The 14,353-nt window shown below is 38.4% G+C and overlaps 2 protein-coding genes and 2 long non-coding RNA genes across 6 annotated transcripts; 3 read left to right on the forward strand and 1 right to left on the reverse strand.

Moving 5' to 3' along the window:
• Positions 1-1,168: 1,168 nt before the first annotated feature.
• On the reverse strand, positions 1,169-4,921 carry LOC112284781 (uncharacterized). Of its 2 annotated transcripts, none has more exons than XM_024525008.3 (5): positions 4,230-4,921; positions 3,620-3,874; positions 2,688-3,443; positions 2,159-2,569; positions 1,169-2,000 (listed from the first exon to the last, which is right to left on the reverse strand). In XM_024525008.3, exons 2-5 carry the CDS (start codon positions 3,638-3,640, stop codon positions 1,923-1,925), a joined length of 1,266 nt encoding a protein of 421 aa, XP_024380776.1. In that variant the 5' UTR covers positions 3,641-3,874; positions 4,230-4,921; the 3' UTR covers positions 1,169-1,922. The 2 variants fall into 2 exon arrangements, with proteins under 2 accessions (XP_024380776.1, XP_024380779.1); XM_024525011.3 differs by having other exon boundaries at positions 2,688-3,448.
• Positions 4,158-5,074, forward strand: LOC112284782 (uncharacterized). The gene is made up of 2 exons (XR_002970535.3): positions 4,158-4,662; positions 4,807-5,074. It is a non-coding gene; the product is annotated as an uncharacterized LOC112284782 (long non-coding RNA).
• Positions 5,075-5,322: 248 nt separating this feature from the next.
• Positions 5,323-7,655, forward strand: LOC112284507 (uncharacterized). 2 transcript variants are annotated; one of them, XR_016504128.1, is made up of 2 exons: positions 5,323-6,624; positions 6,822-7,655. It is a non-coding gene; the product is annotated as an uncharacterized LOC112284507 (long non-coding RNA). The 2 variants fall into 2 exon arrangements; XR_002970431.3 differs by having other exon boundaries at positions 5,323-6,297.
• A 2,410-nt stretch (positions 7,656-10,065) lies between these two features.
• On the forward strand, positions 10,066-13,532 carry LOC112284206 (zinc finger transcription factor YY1). The gene is made up of 6 exons (XM_024523798.3): positions 10,066-10,594; positions 11,063-11,121; positions 11,317-11,510; positions 11,847-11,936; positions 12,233-12,376; positions 12,528-13,532. Exons 1-6 carry the CDS (start codon positions 10,353-10,355, stop codon positions 13,230-13,232), a joined length of 1,434 nt encoding a protein of 477 aa, XP_024379566.1. The 5' UTR covers positions 10,066-10,352; the 3' UTR covers positions 13,233-13,532.
• Positions 13,533-14,353: the final 821 nt, after the last annotated feature.

Raw genomic sequence — 14,353 nt, forward strand, 5'->3', positions numbered from 1 at the left:
TTGCTTTTGAGGAGATCATTTAGTTGTAACACTGCAAATAAAATTTACATTGAAGATATCTTCGATTATAATCTTTTGATCATATTTCAATACAAATTTGCAGTTGTGCCAACATGAAAAAAGTGTGCTTTCCTTAACCAGAATAGATAAACATAAAATACTACAATTCAACATCAGATCAAAACATTTGCACATACGTAGGAATTACACAATACATGTACATTTATAAACACATGACACACACACAGACAGGTAGATAGATAGTATTATTTTTAGCAGAAGTTGCTCTTTGTTTCAGAAGGATCTTCGCGTACATTTGTGTGTGTATATATATATATATATATAGATATATAGCAATAACTACACTCAATTATTTCTGACACATGTGCGCATATATCACTGTAGATATATATAGACATCATTTCCCTATTTAAGAAACCACTCAACAATCTCATGCTTCATTTCACACTTTGAAAAGCTCATACACTTCCAGACAAATATGCGTATACACACAATGATTCCACAAAGCACAGGGAAAAGACGGTGAGAAAAATAGGTCGAGAAACCTGCACACACACACTCACAGCATGAGTGCCTCCTTCCCTCTCTGCCTTGCCCTGCCCTGCTTGCTTGCCCTGCTGGTTGCACTGCAGAGGAAGGGCTAGAATGACAAGCTGAGCCGAGCCGAGGGTGGAGGTTCCTCCAACATCAAAATCCCATTAACTGAGAAGGAAAGAGGGCATTGGGTTCATTACCCCACTCTGCTTCTTCATCTGCTCTCCATGAAGCTATTTGCATGCTGTGGGCCAGGCTCCGCCAGCCGCAGTATCTCCTGAAATCCATGGAGTAGGGCGTCCCCTTGGGGTCCCTCTCTTCTTCTTTGCTTTATGTGGATAAGCAAGCTCTGGTTTAGCCCTGATTGGGTATAATAATGGCAAAGTGGCAATATTAATATGGACCACATCTAATGGAGGAATAAAAAGCCCTCCAGCGAGCCAAACTAAAAGTAGACGCCACCAGTCTGACAGCTATCGGGCAACTGTTCTAGCCATTTCAAACAAAGGATCAGTCGTGGAGTGTTAATAGCCTGTTCACATCGTTGTTGCTTGTGAAGAAGGTGAGAGGAAGCATCTCCAAGTGACGAAGGAACATTAATGGGAATAATAAGTAAAAGCTATTGGTTAAAAAAATTTATTTCACACTTGCACATAAAAAAGAACAAGCTGGCAAATCGCCACGCCTGACCTAAGTCATTTATACGGATGGGAAAAAAACAGCAATAGGTTTAGCCATTCTAACCCCACAAAGGGTCGTCTCTAGTATGTATAACTACAGATGTGCCAAGTACTCTGCTGTGAAACAAAAACCAAGCGAAATCAGCAACGGCTTTTGCAAAAACGGCCATGACCCGGGTAGATGCCGCACTGAAGGTGGTGAGGCTGGTCATGGAATCGGAGCCCTCAGAGTAGAGTTCTGGGCACAACTGAAGAAGACCCAGAGTGTGGAAAATAATCTGCTCATGGAAGATAGTACAAGGCGAATTTGTGGACCGGTCTCTCTTCAAAAAGCAGCTTGTTGCGACAGGCGGGTAAAAGAGAAGACCTGAAAACTTCGTTGTACCTCCAGGTAGACACACTCCTTGGAAATATGAACAAGCACAGGAACCAAAGATATCTGAAGAAAAAGCACTTGAACTGTGCTGAAAATCGTGAATGGGTTGACGACGTTGAAAAACTCCGATGCAATGGCCATGTCCATCTTCACCTGAGGGAACGGAAGAAGCCCACTGATCGCAGATGGCATTGTCTGAGAATCTCTAAAAAAACAATTTTGAAAGCTGTGGGTACAGCTATCGTTTTGGACCGATAGTCGTGGACTCATACTCCATGCTTTTGTGAAAGTCCATTTCCAACAACGTTCAGTCAGTCGTCCAGTGTATAATACAGTTCTTGCAAACATCGAACAATCTCGTCGGTGTTAACCTCACACCCTTCTGACATCTGCAATTCGACACCTTATTTCAATTCAGTTGCTAATCATCTTAGATCACCCATACACTAGATGTTAAGCAAGTGAACGTGGTTCAATAGCTGAGAAAATAAGCAGACATTCGATGTGCATATCACTGTTGAAAGAGGATAAAAGACAGGAAACTCACCTGGGCGCAGCAAGTGAGATCCACCGTCGCTGCAGAGAAGGAGAGGATGTTCGCATTAAGAATGACCAACTTCATCTTCTCGAGTTCTGCAAGTGATTTCACGAGTAAACTTTTTCGCTTTTCGCAGTGCATCCTTATGAGTACATTTTTATCAATCTTCCGCGCTTCAATCTCAGGTTGAGAGCAATCGTCTTCATCTACAACATCGTCGCTTAGCTGCTGCTTCACTACAACAGCTGGCTTGGATTCTCCCTGTGAGACAGGACCAGGAGTTGTGGAAGGCTGCGAGCTTTTCTTGTTAGAGAGTGAGCGTATTCTCTTCTTCGGAAGCCTCTCTTCCATTGTCTTAAGCTTCTCTTCCAATGTCTTTACATACTTGATTGCATCTCCCAGCACAGAGGCTTTATCCATCTGTCACGAGTCACGTACAATATATGACACGGTGGTTAAACTCCACTCAAACTTCTAAACTTAAAGCTTTCTATACTCGTAAAGACCAGCGTGGTACGACCTTGTCCAGAGGACTTACTTTCTTCAAGCCGGGAACAATCGCAGAAAGAGCAATGAAGCGTTGGCTAAGCTTCTCCCGCCGCTTCCGTTCTGCCATAATGTGATCCTGTGTATGACCTGTGCTTTTCACCGGTGGTGGCGGTTGTGTAGGCATACTGAGCCTAGAGCCACCTCCATTTGGAGAAAAGAATCCCGTTATTTTTTGCTTGCCCTGCTGGACATATTCGATCGAGGAAAGAGGACTTGAACCTCGAAGAACCTCCATAGAGAGAGCATCAAGCTTGCTGCCATTTGCACCTAAAGATACAGCTGAGCTTCCTGAGTCTACTCGACTCCCTGGAGTTCTCGGATGCAGGGCACCATCGTCATGCAAGTGTTGAACAGGCATCGCATAGGTGTCCAGCTGCTGGGGCAGCATCTGGTGCTCCTGCTTTTGATGAGGATTTTGCCCAGATGGTTGATGAGTTGCAAATGTCATGAAATCCAAGCCTGATGAAAAACTCATTGACGTATTCCAATGAGGATTCGCTTGGTACTGGAAGTTGCTCAGGTTAGGCTCGTAGCAGTTCGGTTTCAACATTTTCTGGGGTCGCTCTTGGTGGTAAAACCCGTCCAGATCCGCAAAACTCTGTCGCTCCTTTTGCTGCTTCAAACTCTCCAGGGGTGCGACATAATCGTTGCTGCTCCCGCTAGGCAACCCGCCACCATATTGCTCGACGCTGGTCTGGTTAAACAACGGGTCGAACTGCCTCACGAGTTGGTGATCCTCCATACCCTAGTCTCAATAAAAAAAAACCAATCGCGAATCAGTGCAACCACTCATCTCTTATCTTTCGCAGTTGAATATTCAGCCGGAAGCGGTTTCAGAGACCATCCACCGAGAACAAGGCGCAGCTATGATTGCAGCTACGGCGACCACTACCAGAGATTTTTCAAAAATGACTTCCTTACCATTTCTGAAAGCCACTGCATGGCGGCTGCCGGTGATGATTCGCCACTTCTTTTGCAAGAGATCGTATGGTGCGGTTCAATACCAAACACAAAAACAAAACAAAAACAAAACAAACAAAAAAAAAAAAAAAAAAAAAAAAAAAAAACTCGCAAAGAGTGTGAAAACTATGTTCCTCCACAACGTAAGGAGGTCACCAAATCAAGGTTATTCGACTACCGCTCCAAGTCGAGATCCACACCCACCACCGGAACAACCTGTAGAGAACTCACCTCCAACTCAGTCAACAAACTAGATGACATCTCATCATACGCCCATCACGAGACACTGCTACGAACAAGGAGCACTCACACGCGAACCACTAGATAGAAGCTGCAATAGAGCTGCGCGAAGGTAGGGGCCATCACAAAAGCGGAACCCATCCAGAGGTAGCGAGGGAATTCGGGGGGTTAACGCGTAGAACGCGGATCCAGAAATCTCACGCGCAAAAAACCGAAAAGCCAAAACAACCCAAATCTCTAACACAATCCCCGAAGAGGAAGAGCAGCAGAGGAAAAATCGAAGGAAGAGTGAGAGCAACGACTAGCTCAGAGAGGCATTGCGCGCACATACCTTTCCCTTGCGAAATTGGACTGGAAGGGGGGAGAAAGAATCTGGGGTTTCACAATGCGCTGCTGCAGAAGAAGACTTTCTTCAGCTTTGACGGAGAGGAAGCCGGGCCTGAGACTGAGGTGAGCCGACGGAGGAAGCCCCGCAAAGGGAGGGGCCAGCCAGCGAGAGGAAACCGCGAAGATGAAGGAGGCACATAACGACACTCCGCGAATGTACAGTCAGTCTCTCTCTCTCTCTCTCTCTCTCTCTGACGAACGACGCTCTCTGTTATCTACAGCGCTTCTCATCGACCCGCGCGAGGTGGTGATTTCGTGAGCCGCGTCGGAACCCGCACACCCTTCCTCGAATCCCATTTACCCAACGCGAGCTTTTCTAATTCTGTCGCATCATCTCATCGCTGTCATCGACGCGTCTACCAACTTCGCCATTTCAGGTGTGACAGTGCGATGAGTCTCCTGCAGAACCTTAAATTTGAGTACCAGAGTTCAGCCTATTTGTTGTTTGTTAGTTTGGCAGCAATCGGTGGAGATTCCGTTGTTTAAGTTTTTCTTCCCGATGTTGTGTGGCATGAGTCTAGCTCACGAGGTGGTGCACTGGCGCAATTTGAAGCCTGTTCTGATGGCGTGAGAAGGCCCTCTGTTTCAAATCAAGTAAATGACATCTTTCTTAAAACCTACACAAAAACATGTTGCATGGTTTTGAGCCACACTCTGCGGTGCAACTTCCTTCAGAAAAAGCATGACTGTGTCTGCTTCAAAAACCTCCCATTGTTTCAATTTTATCATCCCATGGGATGTTTCTTCAATATTAAGTCTTGGACGAACATGCATCCTTTCTGAACAGTTCTCAGATTGCACTGATTCTCACATGTTTTCTGTGGATTATTTTTTTTATTGTTTTTGAACATTAAATATATGCAACCAGAAAGAGTTTTGTTGATTTGTCAGCAACTGATTTTGGCTTAAATTTGACTAATTTACTGTTGGGGATTTTAATTTACACAACAAAAATAGTGTACAACATTTATCCACAAATTATGGTTTGGGGGTTTTACTTTGTCAATACAACAAAATTGGTTTTTGGAAAATAGTATAAGAAATAAATTTACAAATCTTGTAAACTAACTAGCTGATATTGAAGATAAATTTGAGTAACACAAAAAATAAATAAATAAATAAATAAATACAAACGCTTGGAATATAAATGCATATGAATGAAAACTTGTAAGTTTTTCAACGTATACAGTTCAAAAGATATATTTACTCCAATTGACTAGTATTTTGACCAATTAATATGTATTTTGCTACATACCAAGTTCATGCTTAATAGTACCTAAACAATGTACACAACAAAATTTTAATTATTTGGAATCTAAATTTCATATTGGTACATATGTCTGCATGTATAGGTGTGTATATAGTTGAATAGTTACATGTAATGAGTGTGTTTTGTTAATTATTTCATAACTATACACATCCTTTGAAAATTGCAACATACTTAAAACACAAATTTTTTTTAAATGTTTTTTATTAGTATTTACTCTATTGGGTAGTAAGGTATTAATTTTAGAATTTAATGTTTTATTAGTGACCTTTCAATATTCTTATTTTTTCCTTAAATTGTAAAAGATATTTTACCACTCGAAGAACACAAATCAGTTTCGGTTGAATTAAAACAAAGAGGACTTTTAAGCAGATATTCAACACACAAAAAATATTTGTGTACATGATTTTTTAATATAAATATATAGGAATGTTAAGTTTTGAGAAGTGAATATTTCTCTGTCTAACAATTTTCAGTTGTTTCTTCTTCAAATTCTTCAAATTCATTATTTGAAAGAACATAAGAGATAATTTCCTTGTTGAATTTTTCAGCACATTGCTATTTATCCAAAATATGATTCATCTTCATAAATGTAACTAAGAGAAAAATGAAATATTAATTTATTGGATTAAGACAATGATAAATGTATCCATGCTTGAGATACAAAGCACAAATGAACACTTGTTTCCAATTCACATGTAGAGTAGTTTAATGCAAGCAATCATTCTTATCATTACATACATAGGTAACATGTTTTTTTGTTCTAATTTTCTAAAATATTTTGCCACTAAAATCTTATTTGAGACTAAGAGCATATTGTTTTTGAAAACTTTATTTTGATATCTATTAAAAATTCTCTGTCAATACATCAATTTTTGGTTTAAATTACTTTTTTCTGTAAAAGAGATATGTGAAAATATTTCAGTCCATTGAATTGAATTTAAAATTAAAAAACAATCTCGAGCATTTCAACAAGTTATTGTATTTTTAAAACGTGGAAGAAATTTGCAGAAATTCAACAAAAAGCAACACATGTTAATTCATAATACTGCTTAACGTAGATGTGCATTAGGTTTTTCTTATTTTCATGTTCCATTCTTTATTTATTGATTGATTAAGATTGAAGATTTTTTAAATTGATAATTAAAAATACAAAAAAAAATTATATCATCATTTTTTTATTAAAAATTTCTGTTAAAAGTTATAATTTACATTACAAAATTCAGAAAATTGATTTTGATGCTAACGTTTTTATTGTAATTGAAATAGAAGTACCTAAAGCATGAGGAAAATGGAGACAAAGAAATCCGATTTCACAACCAATCAAATCAAACATGCAAGCACCGAAGATCTTAAAATAACTTAAATATCAACTATTGACTTTCCTACAATAATTGAATTATCTTAATAGACATTATGATAAAGAGATCATCAAAACTTCTTTAAAATGAATTGTTGAGGTTCTATCACCTTTTCATTTTCATTTTTATTTCTTTAAGGCGACTTTCTATACTCTTGATTATTTTTTGGAAGATTTTTTTTATTAGAAATACACAATAGGTTGTGGAAAGAATTCCAAAATGGAGGTCCAAGCGCCGATGGAGCCCCTCGGATTGGCCCCAATTTTGGACATGACCGCTTCAAAACCAATAAAAAATGGAAAAGAAGGAATCAAAGATAGCAACAATTCAAAATCCATGCGCGATAAAGAAGAACTCAAAGATAACAACATATTAGAAATGGAGCTCAAAAAAGAAGAAATGAAAGATGGCGATGTAACTAAACCGACGTGTGAGAAGGAGGAAATGAAAGAGAGTGGTATTCCCAAAACAAAGCGAGATATAATTATAGACAATACCCAACAAATATTGGATAAATTGGGTAATATCACAAAAGTAATTGTTGATAGAAATGAGAAATTAAAGGAACAAGGCATTGTGGGTAAAGAAACCACTCAACTTATTCAAACTATGGAAGAAGCTCAAACTGCTTTCAATAAAATTGGCCATGTCAAAGATCCATAAAATTGTATGTAAACATTTATTTTGTCAAGGGATAATTTTTTTGTAAATGAAAATAAATAAATAAAACCACTTCTATTAATATTTCTTTATTTCATTCATGTTTTAACATGTGAAGTGGATTGTAATTTTGTAATTTGTATTATTGTACATCTTTTTGTTTTACAGATAAGATTAACTAGTGTTATTTATATAAATAAATATCCTTTGATTCAAAGTTTTCAATTTGTAGTTTTGGGGTATTTGAAAAACATTAGATTTGTGCTTCATTTTAAGAAAATTTACAATGAACATGCCAACACAATCATAAATGTATTACACCCCATTTGAAAACATCCCAAAGTAACAAATATGTAAATCATGTTCTTGAAAAGCTAACACTAATAGGAAAATCTACTTTTTTTTTTTTTTTTTTAGTTTGTGGTAAAAAGAAATAAAAAATAAAACGAAAATGAAAGATTTTTCAATACGTACAATCATAATCTAGCAATATAGAAATGCTTATTATTTTGGTACAAATCTCTGCAAGACTGGTGAATATTTATTTAGATATTTCTTTTGCCATTTATTTGAGTAAATTGTTATTTTCAATTGTATCAACTTAATATTGTAAACCAGTGTTGTATTAAAAGCTATGAATGAACATGTCAAGTATTTCCATTTTCTTATAGTTTATATATTAGATTCTATTTTACAATATTGTAGATAAAGGCATTTCAATATTTTATTAAATGAATATCAAAACATTAAACAAAGTAAATAAATTGGAACCCAACAAGAATAGTAGAAAATAAGTTTTAATAGTAGTTTATAATCTCCTTACTTGATAATACGTCATTCACAATGTGCTTCTGCTCAGATTAAGTTTCACTCTATCTAATGTTTGGCATTTTGTAGTAATTCAACAATTTCTCATGCATATAATTATAATTTGTGGAATCTGTGAATTTATTACATTATTTATTTTATTTTTTTTTATTTTTTTTAGAATGAGATTTATACGTGGTTATGTGTGATCATATATATTCTTAGCATTATTACCTTCAATTAACTAAAGACAATACAATATGTTTTCATTGAGTTTATAAAAATAACATGTTTGAATGCATTCAACAGTATTGAACTTCTCACATCATCCCCAGACCCAAAAATTAAACTATTCTATAGTGCAAATATTGTAATTTTTATGTGTGTGTGTGTTCATAAATAAATAAATAAATATATATATATATATATATATATATTAATGACACTGCTTTTAAGATATCAGTATAATTGAATTAAGTGAAATATTGTTATTTTTTCACTTTAAAAAAAAGATTGAATCAATATTTTTAAACAACAGAATAAGCAATGACCACAAACCCAGTTCTGATTTATTTTGTACTTTTGAGTACATAAATCATAAAACTTCATCATAGTTTATTTATTTATTTATTTATATCTATATGTATAAATACAGGTAATATTATGAAGTGAATTCAACATACATTTATAAGGGAATTCCATCGTCAAAGTTTTGGATATTATGTAATATGTTGACTTAATATGCATAAACTTAAAATCAAACCACACTTAAAACAATATAAATTAGAGTTTTGGATTTTGGAAATAATTTTGAAAACATACAACATTAATTCATATGCCGCAACAAAAACTCGGTTTGAAAAAAGTGCTCAAAACTTACATTATACTATACATTAAATTTTGGAAAACCATCAAATTTGACAAATATTTGAGACTTCCGAAATTATGCTATTGTGATGGTTTTATATTTAGTAGAATTCGGAAAACCAAATATTGTTGAAGTGACATTTTTCCACTAATCCTTTACACAAAACTATCATTCATATTATATGAAATACTATATTTGTGTAATTTCACATATAGCTGTTTCATTTTAGAAAAATAATTTTACAAAAAATTGAATGATTTAGAGATAAATGAACTAATTTCTTTCAGAAAAATTAAAAAGTATAAAACAAAAAAAATAAAAAATGACAATGACATGTACACATACCCACAAACACATATCAAACTAATTCATGATCAAGTTTTGCATCCAAAACCACCCAACAAAAACTCTAAAACAAACAAAGAAAAAAAAAAAAAAAAAAAAAAGGAAAAAAAAGAAAGAAAAAAGAACTACCCACGCAAACAAATACCACATTTCAACGACAGTAACGAAGATACAAAAAGTTAAGCCAAAACTCTTCTAAACAAAAATAAAATAAAATAAAATAAAAAATATAGCCAGCAGCCTTCCATTCATTCATTCTCTCCTTTTTCACAACCCCGCGTTCAACCAAACAATAAACCCCTCACCCCCTCCCGAAAATCCTACGTGTGCAATACCCGCCAAAAATGATCCTACGTGGAAACGACGCGTCATCACGGTTATACAATCTATCGCTCTGGTCACCGTGCGGGGGTGTGGGGATAGGCCCCGTGCGGCACGGAAGGGTAACCGTGAGGGACGAGGCCTCGTCGCCACGCGAGAGAGAAGGGCAGCGATGGTGCCTTCCTCCTCCTGCGAAGAAGACGACGACGACGAGGAAGAAGAAGAAGAAAACGAGGAATTAAAGGAAGAGGAAGAGAGGCTTGTCTGCCTGCGTGTGCTTGATTGGGATGGAATATTTTGCTCAGTTAGGTTGTTGAAACTGTCTGGACGATGAGGAGGAGGAGGAGGAGTCAGGAATTTGGAGTGTGGTGTTGCTGAGGGACGGACGGAAAGGAAGGAAGGAAGGAAGATTTGAGGAGGAGGAGGGAGTGAGAAACCATGTTTCACATTGAACAATCCTCACTGCCGGACCACCACTCTGACATAGCGATGGCGCTTGCGGCGTCGCAACAGCAGCACCACAATCAGATTCTGCAGCAGCAGCAAGTGCACCTTCTTCAGCAGCAACATATTCTGCAGCAGCAACAGATACAGTTCCTGCAGCAGCAGCAGCAGCTGCAACTCCAGCAGCTGCAGCCGGTTTATTTCCCTCCTCCTCCGAGGAAGTGGGTCAAGCGGTGGTGTGTGACTCGACACTATTCTGTTGGTTTTTTTGTTAAAGAAGTTCGATGCGTTTTTTTTTTTTTTTTTTTTTTTTTCCTTCTTCTTGGGGAGAATGAGTATATGTGTGTGTTTTATGGGTTCGTGCGCTTGTACTGAAGGGTTGATGTTCTTGCTCTGCGTTCGCCTCGTGGGATTCGCCTTTGGGGGTTGTGTGTGGCAATGGATTGGCGTAGTATTGATTGTGGAGTAGACAATATTTTTCTGTCCGAGAAGAGGAATCGTGGATTTTTCGTTCACGATAACGGTTGGAAGATAACTGGTGCCCAGTTTTAGGGCTGGATTTACATTTTGCGAGTGATCGTTGGGATTCTCTGTAACAATATGAATCAATCAAGGGTTAGGGTTTATAGCTTGTGTGGTGTGATATTTTTTGCTTGAAGTTGATCATGTGTAGTCTGAAGACGTTTAGGGTTGGCTTGGAACAGGGTGCCTCAAGATACCGTCCTGAATCAAGGGAAGCTGTCGATATTGAAATGGGTGACGGGTTAGTACGTCCAACTTATCTTCTACAGTCTTTGTTTTGTGGTTTGTACTGAGTGTGTGTTGGGATACATTTTTCTCAGTGTTACCGTGCTCTATATTTTCTTTCGGCATCCTTACATTGTATATTGCTGGATGATGTATTGAATTCGCTTTTGCGTTTATGAGTAAGCTCACTATCATGCGTCGCATTTTGCAGAGGACATGGTGGCTCAATTCACAGGCATGGCAGCTGCTATGGAAGAGCAAGAGGCAGAAGAAGAAAATGAGATTTTGTATTTGTGTACTTTTGAAGGCTGTGGTAAAGGGTTTGCAGACCCGGGTAGTTTGCGGAAGCATGCACATACTCACGGAGAAAAGCAATTTATCTGTCACTATGATGGATGTGGCAAGGTGCGCAATTTTTTTTTTTTTTCACAACTTTTATTTATTCACGTGTTTCTTGTTTTCCAACATTTCTCTACTTTCTATTGATCAAAAGCTGCGCGTCGTTGGTATTGAAGCAAATTATTTGAAACCCTAAATCCTGGCAAGGACGTAGAAAATTCTCTTTCTATGCGTGGAGTTTTCTTTGTACCGAAGTTGTGGAACTTTTAGTGCAAAAATTCCTGTTAGTTTGTTTATTACATTCCTTATCTGTTTTCTAGACACGCTTTATTATTGGAATATGTGTTCTTACCAAGTTCTCTTTGTCATCAACTTATGATAACATTTGATGTCTACGTACAGCGTTTCGTCGACAGCTCAAAGCTGAAAAGACATTTTCTGATTCATACGGGGGAGAAGCATTTTGTTTGTCCATTTGAAGGCTGTGGCAAGGTGCGTCATGGGGTTCACCATCTGCTATTATTGAAATTGCCTCACGTCTATTCTCTAGTTTTTGTGGGTTATTCCTTTTATCGCGAAAGATGGGTCCAGCGTGCAGGTTTTCTTCCCCTTGTGCACTGGATGAGCTTGCTTACATATTGCATGACAGTCTTGACTCCTGTCAACTTGCTTGTTGAACCTAGTTTCTATTTTTAATGTTCGTTTTGAAGGTATGGATGCTGTCTTCTAGTCGGCGTTTCTTAGCATGTCTATGTCATGTTGTTAATCAACATAGTGCCACGTTGCAGGCATTCTCATTAGATTTTAATCTTCGCTCACACATGCGCACGCACACTGGGGAGAATTATCATGCTTGCCCTTACGAGGACTGTGGGAAGCGATACGCTCATGAATACAAGCTCAGAGCCCACATGAGGAATCATCATGACAAGGTTGGTAGTCCAATTTTCCTTCCCTGAGGACGACCTCCTTACAAGCCCTTTGTTAGCATTTGTATGTAAGGAGAATGAATTGCCCTTTTGATTCACAACATTGTTGTAGCACTTCGACTACACTTCTTACTCACCGAAGTACCTGGTGCAGAGTATACCTGAAATGACTCCACCGCCCATGCACATGGAAAGAGATAGGGAAAGAGATCAGGAGCTTGAAATGAGCAGAGAGAGGGATCGGGATATGGACCGAGAACGAGAAAGAGAAATGGAGAAGGAGAGGGAGATTGCACCAGTCGGAAGGCCCAGGAGTGGGCCTCCCCGCCAGGATGTCAATGCCTCGGACAGGCCATTTGCGTGTCGGTACCCCGGATGTACCAAGCGCTACATTCATGAGTACAAACTAAACCTCCACTTACGGAATTCACACGCCGATGAGAACCCTGAATTCGGAGAAGAACCGATTGGGAGAGGCGACAGTGATGGAGAGGATGACATTGACGATGGCAGCATGCAAGGCACGCCTGCAAGAGCAGCAGCCACTGCAAGAGGCTCTGGAAGGGGGAAGCTGAAAATCATCCCCAAAAGGGATCCTGCAAAACAGCAGAGGAGAGGACACCTCAAGGCACAGAAGGAAGTAGACTTGAACCTGAGGGTGAGGACACTTCCCAGCGAAACTCTACCTACTTACTGGCGAGGGGGTCAAGTGAAACATACCGCACCAGACGATAGCGAAGAAACGGAAGACGAGGATGCTGAAAATACTGAGGACGAAGGGTATAGGTATTACAATGGCAGGGGAGAGGGAGCCATGGCGGTTGATGATGAGGACACCGAAGATGACGGTGACCAATGACTGCTAGCTTTGCAGCTCCTTTTTCTTATACTAAGGAATGGATTCACAAGGAAAGTATCAACAAGTCGAACATTGTATGGAGGCGTAGATTGCCTTGCCTTATCACATAGTAGTTGGGCCGGATTTCTACCTTCGGTCCCATTGTGGCTTACGCCATGTTAATGAGACGATTCCCTTGGAAATCTGATGCGAAAAGACAAGATCCAAGGTCTTGGACTGTGTACCACATTGTTCTTGTCAATGATAATACCGCTCGTTATACCGACCATTTGTGCGGCGGAGGTTTCAGCAGATTCCAAACCCAATTGTGGCTGTGAGGATGTGTTTTTTTCAAGTCATTGAATGTTTCTGATGCACGAACTGAAATAGGTGGCAAGTTGTACATTGTTCTGAGATGTCATGTTTGTTGGCTTGCACTGTGCGTACACTTTCCGTGAGATGCGTACACCTTCCGTGAGAATCATGTACATGGGCATTGTGTATCACAAATCGACCACCAGCGGTGTGAATTGCGTCCACGACATGCTTGGTACTGTTGCCACAAACAAACATTGTTCTCGAAAGTCAATGTCATTAGAGATACGAATTGCTTCGTGTATCTTCGGGAACTTGAACTTCGTTCTTTTCACAATGACTTCTGGGTGATTGGTGCTATATATATATATATATATCTATATGAAAACACTACTCATACTTATCATGCTTGTTAAGTAATCCTTGTGAATATGTTTAAGACTCTTGTAGGATATATTTTGTTATAGAATGCATTGTGAATTTCCTTATCTTACAATTAAAACATGAAATGGACAGCTTAAAATGGACAAGAATCTTAGGTGAAAATCAAACTCAATTGTTTATTTTGACGATAAGACTAGGAAAATGCCTGCATGGTGCACATGATTGTGGATAATATTTGAACTTGAAGTGAACAAGAAAATTGAAACGCAGTAATTGGCACAAAGCCAATCACACATTAAGGTAGCCAACTCATTCTTGACCACCTCTCATTTTTGACCTATAAGATGGTGTATTTCTGCAGTGTCCAACGTAATAGTTATAGTTAGTTCTAATGTCTTATGGTTGGAAATAGATCTAGAGCTTGATAAATTGATGGTTAGTTA

This window comes from Physcomitrium patens, chromosome 7 (assembly GCF_059467195.1).
Source record: "Physcomitrium patens ecotype Gransden chromosome 7, ASM5946719v1, whole genome shotgun sequence".
NCBI classification, from domain to species: domain Eukaryota; kingdom Viridiplantae; phylum Streptophyta; class Bryopsida; order Funariales; family Funariaceae; genus Physcomitrium; species Physcomitrium patens.